Here is a 12,472-nt window from a genome sequence, read left to right as displayed (position 1 = left end):
TCCCTCTCACCCTCCCCCTCCCTCTCACCCTCCCCCTCCCTCTCACCCTCCCCCTCCCCCTCCCTCTCACCCTCCCTCTCACCCTCCCCCTCCCTCTCACCCTCCCCGCTTACGGATTGAATTTGCTTTCCATCCACTGCCTCACAGTGGGGCTTCCCAACCACGTTCTCTTCGTCAGCATCCTGGCTCTGCTTGCCCACTGCTGCCCCCTCCTCCAACCACAAGCGGCTTCCCCCTCCATGTGAGTTTGCTGCTGACTGGTTTGTTTTGAGCCTGTCAGCAGCAAGCTTGCGTGAATCTGTTTCTGATTGAAGGAGTAGTGCCTCTCGGATTCTAATTATCATGGCTATGGGGACAACTTTTCTCTGGTTATGTTTGTGATTTAATTTTCTGGAGGATTTTCTGCTGCCTCCTTTTTAGTGACTACCAATTGCTGCACAAGAGAAGTTTCTCATGCCTAACTCGACCCATTACTGCCTGGCATCTCTTGCCCAAAACCTTAAGTTAGTGTCCTCTCAATCAACTAATTGGAACAGCTTTTATTTTTTGTCTATCAGTCTAAATCCATCATAATTTTCCACATCCTTATCAAGCTCCCATAGCCTCGTTTGCTCCGAAAAACAGATGTGGCTTCTCCAACATCTTGTAGCTGATATCTTTTGAACCATTGTGTTAAATTTGCTGTGCACTCTCTCATGGACCCTCTCATCATTTCTAAAGTGTGGTGATCAGAATTGTATTCATTACTCTTGTTTGGAACTTATTCGAGCTTTATAAAGGTGAAGCATAATTTCTCTGCCTTGGCTTTCACACAGAGATTGTGAAGACTATGATCCCATTTTCTTTGCTACTGATTCACTATGTTCTGTCATCTTCAAAGATCTGTGCACATGAACCTCCAGAATTGTTTTGGTAATGCTTTTAAGCAGACATACCTTACCAATATTTACTTAATGATTGCCTATAAATACAGTAACAGTCACTTTCATCCATTTAGTTATGGTAATATTAATTATTGTAATATATTCATACTCTGTATTTTTCAGGGTTTGTTTGGAAATAAGGAGTTCCTTCCACAAACTAAGGAAATAACATGGCTTGCTACACATATATGTAACCGCTTTTTAATTGAAGAACTTTGTGGCAATGTATTCTTCATAATAAGTGGATTCAATGCAAAGAATCTCAATACGGTAAGAATCAAAATTTTGAATGGTAAGGAAGTTAGGGGGCAAAGGGCAAAAAAAAACAAACTGATGTGAATATCAAAAAATTTTCATTGTTTCGTCCAGACTGTGTTGTTCTGTGAATATAACAATTGTTGCTCTGTAATTTTTGTAATTTCTGATTTGATGATCAGTTATTAACGACCATGTGATGTAAATTGCTCAGTGATCAAAATTTACAGGAGTGGTAGCAGGGCGACTGAAAACTCACTTGATCACAGAACATTTGACTCAGCAGATGGTGCTTCATCATCTGTTTCTGTTAAACTCAAAGGCATTAATGTCCCACATTTAAAGTCGAAATACAATTATGACTTAAAATTTCAGCAATTGAGTGTGAAATAATTCCATCAAATACCATTTCTTAATGTTTAAGGGAAGAATAGAACACAAGGAAAGACATGAGAGAAACAATAATTGTCAGTGCATGGAGGAGCATTATTATCAAAAATGTATCTGTTAGTAATATTTATAAACTTGATTTAGGGGTTTGGAATTTATTGAAGATGTGATCTCCTCTACATTGGACTTGTGTACAATTGCAGCTTTGTAACCTTGATGTTTCTAGGGCTTATCACTGTAAAATTGCCTCTCATTTGCACGTTTGATCTGCTTTTTTTCATTGTCTAATCTGTAAAGCTTAATGCAAACGTGGTCGCAGCCGTGGTCTGATTGTGCATTTTAAAAGTTTTTACAGTATTTATCTCAAGCAGTGCTGTTGATATAGTATCATGGTAGGGTTGTACAGCCAGATGCTATTGGCCTGTTAAGTCCTTAGCTGCTGTCTGTCAGTTGCACGCTCTTACTCAATCCTCACAGCCCTGTAAGTTTACTTCCATCAACTGTCTGTGCAGTTTCGTTTTGAAAATCCTTTTGATTAATTGTCTCCACTTCCACTCCTTTTCCTAACAGTAAGCAGCAGATTGTTGCTACTCTCATTCACTGTTTCGTGTTCTCTAAACTTTTGGATATTTTTGTTTTCTGCAGTAAATAAGCATAAAGTACCTATTTTAAAACAATTTTTTAACCCTGTATTTTGTGTATTGTTTCAGCATATCATGAGTGAAGTAAAACTGGTTTGAGAAGTGCCAGATGTTTAATCCCTAAATTGACACACAATGTTTGCTCATCTGTATTTCACTCAAATTCCATTCTGGCGACTTGATACCAAAATATCATGCAAACTGTCCTAAATTTGAAAAGTTATAAATTAAATAAATGAATGTGAGCCTACCATTTTGGGTTTTTGAACATGATCACTAAGACCTTCTATTCACACCTTTTGTAACCACAATGTCTACTACAGCTCATCAACTGCTGCAGTAACCAGCCATAGAATTGTTTGTTGAAAGCTCGATTGTACTGACACACATGCTTGGTTGGCGTGCCATGTTCTACTTTCCATAAACTTGAAGTCATACAAAATTTTGGTATGTTTTGATTTGCAGCGAATTGTATTCATCCATCACCCCGTGCTCACTAACCTACATTAATTCCTATTAATTCAATGACTCAATTTAAAATTAACATCCTTGATTTCAAACCCTTTCATCACCTCACCCCACTTTACCTATGTTATCTCCTTCAGCATTGCAGTCCATTGAGCTATTTGCACTTATTTGATTCTGATTACTTGAACATCCCTAGCATTAATTGTCTCTCCATTGGTGTCCTTGCCGTCAGATGTTGGAGGCTGTATGTCCTGAAGTTGCCTCCTTAAATCTCTGACACGTTTTTTTGTCTTTACCATACTTTTCTCCTGAAAGATGCTCCTTAAATCTTCCACTTTGTTATCATTTTTTTTCATAATGCATCTTGGAATATATCACACATTAGAGGTGACGTACAAACAAGTTATTTTTGTAATTTTGAAATAGAAATATATTTTATATATTTTGTAGTCATGCTAAACATGAAAGGATTAATTTTCAATATTTCAAATGTGTTTACAGAGCAGAATACCAGTCTATTCAGCACATTGTCCTGCTGGAACCTCCGTACAAAATATTATACACTGGAGTCAGGTAGACCCTCTATTTAGTACACTTTCCATGAGAAGTACATTGAATTTTCAAACTGAAGATTTTCTGTAAAAGTTGGTGCGCAGTAAGGTGTACAATAGTCAAATGTGACGGTAAAGGACGCATTGTTCTATGTTGGTGCACTTTTAACTAGTTAAATTGAAATCAGTCTTTTGATTGTGCCTTTTTGTTTCTTTCAGGCTGTGAAAGGGGGGCATTTTCAGGCTTTTGATTGGGGTTCTACTTCAAAAGATATGGCACATTATAATCAGGTATTGTATAGGGAACCATTGAAAAAATTGTGTGTTTAAATATGCTTCATCTTGAACTTCCTTCAAACTAATTCTGGTCACTTATACATTAGTTTCGTTTGGCATGTTCTGAATTGAAAGTCAATAAAGCTGAAGTCAAAATTGATAGATAAAACAGATCTACCACAGTGTAATTTTGCTGTCTGTGGGGAAAATGATGAGAAATGAGAATCAACTATAGTGGAAGGATAATTAAGAACTTGCCATTGTATGGAAAAAGGAATTCCCTTTTGCTTGACAGGTTTGTTTTGATGTCTGTTTTACAAGGGTAGGATAAAATGTTCTGCATATTTTGGATGGGGGCAAGTGAGTAATATCAGGTTATTTGCAGTAAGTACCTTGGTGCTGAATCATTGGGAAGGGAGACGGGGTAGGGTAGCAGTGGTCTAAGAGTGGAAAGATACTGCTTGCCATAAAACCATCCATGGAATTTGAAGAGTAACAGCCATTCTACCTTTTTGAGTATATACTTTTCAGTTAGTTGGTAGTTTTCTGATAATCTGAAGATTGTTTTCTGAGTCAAAACACTACTTATTTGAATCAAATCTAATTTTCTTCTCCTAGCACTTTAAAGTTTTGCAGGGTAAACAGATTCAGAAGAGGACCATAATTAATGGCCTTTTTCATATTCCATGGGATTGATATGATCTTAGTGAAGACCAGTAATTCTTTTGTCAGCTGAGTTCTGAGGCTGCCTTTGCTAGTGCAGAAATTGCCTGTAGAAAAGGTAAGGGTTTTTTTTCCCTTGTAGAAATCTGGCCTTTTCATCAGCTTTCCCCTTTGTTGAACTTCTTCCCACCAACCTGGTCAAGAAACAAAATTCCTTGTCACCTGTTCCATGGCCGAAATTCCTCCAACTACACGCGCACTCTGCTCTCTTCTGTCACCAACCACATCCAAATACGTTTTCACTCTGGGGTTACTCCAAATCTGGGGCATTAAAGTGGGGTCACTGTCGATTTACCTAAAGGGTATTAACATATATCTGAATGCATTTGAATTTAATATCTATTGAGATTGACGACAGGTTTGGATTCAGAAGTATTGACTCTGCCCACTGACTGACATCACTTGCTGTTTGTTTACTTCACTTCATGCATGACTATTTTTTGGATGGGTAGCCTGTTTTCAATGCAATATATTTTTGGGATAAATCCTATATGCCATCATCCAGAAATGTAGACTAAGAACCAACTGCAGTAACAAAGTATCTAAGCTAAATTACGAAATTAATTTTCTTTTCATTTCCTTTCCCTCAGACAAAACCACCTCTCTACTACTTGAAATCAATGCCTGTTCCAACTGCTGTATGGTCTGGAGGAAATGATTGGCTAGCTGATCCCCAAGATGTGGACAAGTTATTGAAACAACTGCCCAATATTATTTATCACAAGAAAATACCTGATTGGGAACATTTAGATTTTATCTGGGGTCTGGATGCTCCACAACGCATGTACTATGACATCATTAGTCTCATGAGAAAGTATCAGTGAGTCAGAGTGTGCAATAATCTTATTTCAAAAACTGGAGTTAATGGACACTTCTCAAGAATTGCTTTTCTTTTTTCCCTTTTATTGCTGCGTTATATGGATCAAAGACCCTCAGATTCTTAAGAGGTAAAACACCATATTTTAGAATTAAAGTTTTAATATTTTGCTGCCCAGATTGTGCCTGAAGAAGTGTCTAATCTCAACCCTGAAACTCCTAATCTGCAGTCATATTGCTGTGGCCAAAAACAAGTTGAATCCTGATTCTTCTTAAACAGGATGAAAAATGTGGAGTGGGCCTTGTCAAAATAAAAATTAATGGAGGCTTTGGAACTGTTGCCCATCTCCTCCTCTTATTGGATTTTTGAGATCAAGGAATTAATGTTTGACAGATTTTCTTTGACTTGTTCATGGCCTAGAATTGCCAGGGATGCCATGCATGAAAGCATGCTAACTAACCTTGTGTGCATTTGGATAAAACCATATTACATATGATCTCTTTCAGTTTGATTGCTCTTCCCTATCATGCTTTTTCTGAACCAGTGATTCTTTTATTGACGGTGTTTGTACATCACGTTTGGAAGCAACACTTTAAGTCAAGAAGGTGCAAGTTCCCTGAAAAAGTCCCACTATTAGTGGCATTTATGGCACATACTTCCTTTTCAAATAGAGAATTCAAAGAACGTTTTCTGCTGTTTACGCTTCCAGTTATATTTTGCTACATGGACTAACTTGTGAGAACGTGGTATTATTTTGATCATGAAGTTACTCGTTGAACCCGATTTGGGGGGAAAAGTTTGATTTCTGAACACGGAGTTCCAATTCAGTTTACTATAAATTAAAAGCCACTTGCTGAGACAATCTGCACCTGTTCCTTCAAACTCACTTAACATAGGAACTGTTAGCAACTTTTTTTTTAAAGAAGTGGATTTCCAAAGGAAAAAACTGAATTATGAGGAGTACCTTGTCACATCATTCAGTTAATACTGCCAACCAAATACCTGCCTTGCCTCGGGCTCTGAACAGCAGCCTCTAATGTGAAAATATGAATTATACAATATTGTGAGGCTTTGTGATTGTGGAAACTATTAAATCATGTAAACCAGCATTCTCAAGAAATTAAATTGTTAGTCATTTGATGATGCAGGGCAAATTTTTGAATGTATTTTTAATGGTACCATTTGAGTTCATATCTCAGGATCAATTTTTCACGAGAACTACATTATTAATATTTTTTAGTATGTGGCTGTGATCTGCAGCTGACTAGAATAATCAGATCAATGTTCTAATGAAAATTAATTGGATGTTGCAGAAAAGGTGATCTGATTAGTTGAGGTGCTAGTAATTCTATAAAAGCAACGATTAGTTTTAGTCAAACATGTTTGTGCACTGGCCTGATGATGGCTAGTTCGCTTCCTGAAAAAGACATGCCAATCAGACTTTCACCTGATTTTGCATATTAAAATCAACAACATGGCTTTTAATACATGTGTACTTGCAGTAGTCTGAACACTGGCACTTGGTAGGAAAATTAAAATGGAACAGAACTAGATTATGTCAGTAAACCAGTTCATAATGGTTAACTTCACATAACATTAATAAAACAGCAATAATGATCAAGGCATTGATATTGTAATTAAGTTGAAAAGTGCTGTGTTTGAGTGATGTAAGTGTTTTTTTTTAATCTGTGTCTGTGTTTCAGTACAATAGACTGCTAATTTAAACAACATAGACTTGTATGCAATACCATGTCACAATTTTGTCTCGCTCTTCTAAATGGAACAACTTCAATAAAGTGAATAAAATTCAAATAAACTAACTTGATTTTAGTCTTTTCAATGTCCAACATTTAATTTTCAAAAATATAGGAATAAGGCTCAAGTATTGAACACAGTCCATGTTATTTGGGATGGGGTGTCTAATTTATACTGCAGCAGATTGCAATAAGCTTGACCAGTGAATTTTCAGCATTGATTGGAAGGCCTGAGCCTAGCAGCCTGTCAATAAACTTCACATGGTGATTTTTAGGATCTGGTTCCTTTGGTCAGTTAGATAAAGGACATTGACCATTATGCTAGGTGGTGGCACAAACATCATGACAAAGATACTTGGAAATATTTTAATAGTTTGTGTTATAACAAAAACTCAACTGCTGCACAGGAAAACTGATTGCCATTTCTTAATATATGTAGACAATGTAATGGAGCATCAATGTCATATTTGTAAGCACATTTTAATTAGAAATTCAACACTTGTCTACAGCAGCTTCCCACAAAATGAGAATCTCAGTTACAGAATGCTGTTTGCAAATGCAATAATACAAATGGAAGTAGTTGAAGTTTAACATTTTAACGGTCACAACTTGTTCAGGAATATCCGTTGGTATTGAGGAAGGACCTGATGGACCTGCCAGACTTGGATCAACTTCAGTTCCTGGGTCTGAGCATTGCTTGAATATATGACAGTTATTCAATGCCAGAAAATAGAGCTTTCAAAAAGGTTCACAGTTGACTGGGAAATACTTTAACCAACAAGATCTAGTCATTGCACAGCAAGCTCTAATAATTTTTAAACACAATACCAGTTGACATTTCTAGCTCTTCTGGTCCACATTTTGCGATGACCATTAAATCCTTTAAAGGGACTGGTGAGGCTTCAGTTTAACATCTCATTAAAAAGATAGCCACTCCCTTAGTACAATGAAGTCCTAGCCTAGATTATGCTCAAGTCTCATGTGGGACTGGAAAATCACTGAGCCAAGGATGACACTGTGCAAACTGAAATGCTGTTAAATCAGACATCAATTCCATTCAAAGTATATTAAAGCATCATATTTATTGGCAACATACAAATAAACATACATTGATTCCAGAACTTTATGATTGCTTCCGTAGCATAGCAACAATCTGTGGAAACTTTAGGCGTGTGGCAATATCCAGGGGTGTTTCTCCATTCTTTTAAAAAAAAACATACAATGTAAGTAATAGAGATAATGGGAACTGCAGATGCTGGAGAATCCAAGATAACAAAATGTGAGGCTGGATGAACACAGCAGGTCAAGCAGCATCTCAGGAACACAAAAGCTGACGTTTCGGGCCTAGACCCTTCTTCAGAGGGCTCTCTGATGAAGGGTCTAGGCCCGAAACGTCAGCTTTTGTGCTCCTGAGATGCTGCTTGGCCTGCTGTGTTCATCCAGCCTCACATTTTGTTACAATGTAAGTAATACTCTAGTCTATGCTTCCAATTTTATTTTGAACTAGAGGAGCTGGTATCCCATATCTTTTATATGAATTAATAAGCATCCATATAAAGGGAATGCTTTATGAAAAGAAATAAAGTTCAAAAGAAAGGAAGTGAAGTCACAATTGGACTTGATGTGACATGAAAGCACAACCTGTTTTCTGGCCTGAGCTGGCTTATTCACTAATTTTTTTAAAAGATGGTGCAACGTGTCCCTTTATTACCTGATTAACAAGTGAAACCTAGAGAAAATAAGATTAGATTTTGAAGCAGCTATTGGAATAGTCTTTATTACACCAGATGGCTAATGCTACATTTCAGTGCAAAATAAAACTTGGCTTTACAAGAACCATTCAACGTACAGAAATTGCAGGAGCTTCACAACAAGCCAACTTTACAAGCACATTTTCCCCTTCAAACAAACATATGGTATCAAATTTTGCATGAACTGCAGCACTTCAAGAAGGCAGCCCGTCATCACCTTCTCAAGGACAACTGGAGACATGCAACAAATAATGGCCAGCCAATGATGCCCATGTCATGAGTTCTAAAACAAAATGTCAAAGATGGCTACACCCTCTTAGTAACTAGCACAACAAAATTTAAACTGATCTCTTACCAGACACAACAGCTTACAATGCAGAAAGGTTTCATGTAAACCTTTTCAGTTCAAAACTAATAATTTAAAAGGTTTGTGGGTATCAATTAGAGGCCAATCTGGTATTAAATAAGTTTCAAAGCATCGACTATTAGGTGTGCAGCAGATGCTGGAAGCTAGAGTCAGCAAATGTGGAGATGGAAAAGTTGGTCCTTGGATGCGGTCTCATCTTCCAAGAGATTGAACCGTCACAGGAAGTCATTGTATAGCAGAAGCTTCTCCAGATTCATCAAGGGTTACTTTTTTTCTTCAACAAAATCCAACCGAGTTGCAGCATTATATACTGCAGCAAAATATTTTAAGGGTCAATTTGTGTCATTTGAGGTATATCAAATTCTCGAGCTCTTTACAGATGTTTAAGCACTGAGGGAGATGTATTCAACATTAACTGCTTGGGAAATAAAATTTTATTTGGTCCAAACTCTTTAAAGCTTTAGTTAGACAGTCACATCTTTATCCCTACAGAAAACGTATTTGCTTTAAATTACCAAAATCTTGGTACAGAGATAAGGCTGCCATGAGGTCATTTGTTTGGATTGAAACTGGCAGTGAGGTTAGTATCAGGTTGAAAAGTACTTACTGAGGCATAGGTCAGGAGTAAGCCGCTTATCTCGGCTTGTTCCTCCCTTCAAGTACACCATAGCTCCATTCCAATTGTTTGACCTTTGCTCAAATCTCTAAACAATCTTTCTTAACAAAACTTCTTGATTTTAAAATGGACAGGTTTTTGTGCATTGAGATTGAGCAACAAAAGAAAATTGATCTGTGAGTAGAGTTCTGAACAAACATACACAGCTATAGCTGTCCTGTATGAAATCAGATTGAGCACAGTTAAAATTAGCGAGTTTTGAGAAGATTTGTAGCTCAGGTTGAGGTTCTGGATGTGAGTTTGCTTGCTGAGCTGGAAGGTTAGTTTTCAGACATTTCGTCACCATTCTAGGTAACATCATCAGTGAGCCTCCGAAGCGCTGGTGTCATGTCCCGCTTTCTATTTATCTGTTTAGGTTTCCTTGGGTTGGTGATGTCATTTCCTGTTCTTTTTCTCAGGGGATGGTAGATTGGCTCCAAATCAATGTGTTTGTTGATGGAATTCCGGTTGGAATGCCATGCTTCTAGGAATTCTCGTGCATATCTCTGTTTGGCTTGTCCTAGGATCCTGGTATGATCATGTATCCTGGTGGCTAGCTTTCTGCCTGTTTGTCCAATGTAGGACACCACTTTGATTGGGACAACACATCCATCCTAGGACAAGCCAAACAGAGACACGCACAAGAATTCCTAGAATCATGGCATTCCAACCGGAACTCCATCAACAAACACATTGATTTGGAGCCAATCTCCCATCCTCTAAGAAAAAGAACAGGAAATGACATCACCAATGCAGGAAATGACATCACCAACCCAAGGAAACCTAAACAGATAAATAGAAAGCGGGACATAACACCAGCGCTTCGTCGGAGGCTCACTGTTGATGTTACCTAGAATGGTGACGAAACGTCTGGGAACAAACCTTTCAGCTCAGTGAACCAGCTTACATGCGGAACAAAATAAAGACCCACTCTTTTGTGGACTGAGAAGAGGAGAGCGCGACTGTGTTGGAGGTGGAAGGAAGACATCGGGTTGGCTGTGCACCCTTGCAACCGGTGGATCTTAATGCTGGCTTCAGCCTAACGCTGGTTCAGGGGAGCAGCCAACCTGCAACGATGGCTGCGGCGAGTGCTCGTGCCCCGGGTCAGGGTGTCCGGAACACCATCCGCGTTTCTGTGAAGAAGGTGGATGAAGGTGCACCTGTGGACCGCATCTTCTTCGTGAAGAGGGTCCTGTTGGACTGTTGTGGGTTCACTGCTGCGGACATTTACTGCCTGCAGGATTTCCCTGGAGGAGGTTTTTACGATGTGACCTTCAGGAGTGCCAAACTTTGCGAGCGCTTCCTGGAGGTTTTGAAGGAGAAAGGAGGTGAGGGCCTCCTCTGTACTGACTGCTGTCCTGCTGTCCATGATGCCGGTGCAGAGGAGCCATATGGTGACTGTACACATGTACAATCCGCATGTGCCAGCAGTTGATGTCCTGACCTTCCTCGGAAGGTACGTGAAGGTGGAAGGGGACCTAACCAACATCATGGACCCCTTTGGCATCTGGACTAGTAAGAGGCAGGTCAGGGTGATGCTGAGGATGGGCTCGGGCAGGAACATCATACACCCACCATCCAGCTTCGCGATTGGCGGGAGCAAGGGCTACCTGACCTACGCAGGGCAACCTAAAGTCTGCCATGCCTGTGGTAGGGGTCAGGACACGTGGCGGCCGCCTGCAAAGCCACCATCTGCAGGGAGGAGGGACACCTTGCAAAGGATTGCCCAAAAGAAAAAAGCTGCAACCTTTGCGGGGAAGTGGGCCACCTCTATAGGGCATGCCCGCAGCAGGGGACCACCTACGCCCAGGTCGCTGGCAGGGGCAATGCGGGGCAAGCCGCCCCGGAGGAGAGGAAGGCACCAGGGCCCTGTAAGGACCCTCCGAATGTGCAGGAGGGCCAGGTCGTGCAGGAGGGCCCAGCCCCGTAGGATGGACCCGAGGCCAGCAAAGTGCCCCTGCAGGCTCCACTCCGCTCGCCCCCCCGCCCCCAACCCCCCCCACCACACCCCCACCCCCCCCCCCGACGATAACCCGGAGTCAATGGAGGAGGCGACAGGGGATTGGATGACTGTCCGGAAAGCGAGGAGGAAGGCGCGCCGGCGGGCCCAGGCGCCGCAACCATCAGGCGGGAAGATGCAGCTACAGGGGGGCTATAAGAGCTCCTCTGACAAGGGAGATTGGGAGGAGGCCCGCCCAAAGCAGAAGCTAAAGATCTCAAGAGAGAGGGAAAGCAGCACCCCGCTTCCAGGTGACGGGAGGCATCCTGAGGCTCCCTCTGACACACAGCCATGCGCTGCTGGGGCCCTGGAGGGCCCCCCGGGACTTACAGGTGGGAAGGAGGAAACAGCATGTCCCCAGCCTGATCCAGAGCCAGACTCTCCAGCCTCCGTACCCCCGATGGGGGGATGCCACCCGGAAGGCAGCACGGACGTTTTCCTGAGCCCGGAGAGCGTCCAGCAGTTAGCCCGGGCAATGGGCATGAAGGGACAGATTGAGGGGCTGGACCTTGGACTTGGGGGGTGGGGGGTACTGCGGTCACTGCCCACAATGGGGGTACGAGTTGCGAGCATTAATGTGCGCAGCGTCAAGTCCACCGCAAGATGTGTGTCCACATTGGCCTACCTGACCACCGTCAAGGCCGACCTCCTGTTTCTGCAGGAGTATGGGATACCGCACCTCGGCAGGTACGGGAATTGGTCCGGCGCCTGGACCTGTGGGCCTTCGATCTGGTCGGGGGGTAATGACTGTCGCTTCTCGGGCCTGGCTATTCTGCTGCGGGGGCACAACTTCACCATTTTTCAAGTTCAGGAGGTGGTGGGGGGGGCGCCTCCTAGTGGCTGACATCACCTACAGGAAAGCTCCCCTGAGGCTGATCAACGTGTACGCCCCAGCGGTACAG

The 12,472-nt window shown here is 41.4% G+C and overlaps 2 protein-coding genes across 2 annotated transcripts in view; one reads left to right on the top strand and one right to left on the bottom strand.

The window, feature by feature from the left end:
• lipf (lipase, gastric) overlaps nt 1–6,874 on the top strand; it is a 41,492-nt gene extending 34,618 nt beyond the window's left edge. The window contains exons 6-10 of the mRNA XM_059652937.1: nt 148–241; nt 881–1,193; nt 3,179–3,250; nt 3,448–3,519; nt 4,818–6,874. Of these exons, the coding sequence (XP_059508920.1) occupies nt 148–241; nt 881–1,193; nt 3,179–3,250; nt 3,448–3,519; nt 4,818–5,051 (785 nt within the window). The 3' untranslated portion in view covers nt 5,052–6,874. The remainder of the gene's footprint in view (nt 1–147; nt 242–880; nt 1,194–3,178; nt 3,251–3,447; nt 3,520–4,817) is intronic.
• A 987-nt stretch (nt 6,875–7,861) lies between these two features.
• ankrd22 (ankyrin repeat domain 22) overlaps nt 7,862–12,472 on the bottom strand; it is a 32,254-nt gene continuing 27,643 nt past the window's right edge. The window contains exon 6 of the mRNA XM_048550739.2: nt 7,862–7,999. Coding sequence (XP_048406696.2) covers nt 7,922–7,999 — 78 coding nt within the window. The 3' untranslated portion in view covers nt 7,862–7,921. The remainder of the gene's footprint in view (nt 8,000–12,472) is intronic.

The sequence above is a fragment of the Stegostoma tigrinum genome, chromosome 20 (assembly GCF_030684315.1).
Source record: "Stegostoma tigrinum isolate sSteTig4 chromosome 20, sSteTig4.hap1, whole genome shotgun sequence".
Lineage (NCBI taxonomy): Eukaryota > Metazoa > Chordata > Chondrichthyes > Orectolobiformes > Stegostomatidae > Stegostoma > Stegostoma tigrinum.
The sequence above is the reverse complement of the archived record's forward strand: the minus strand, read 5'-3'. Positions and strand labels throughout refer to the sequence as shown.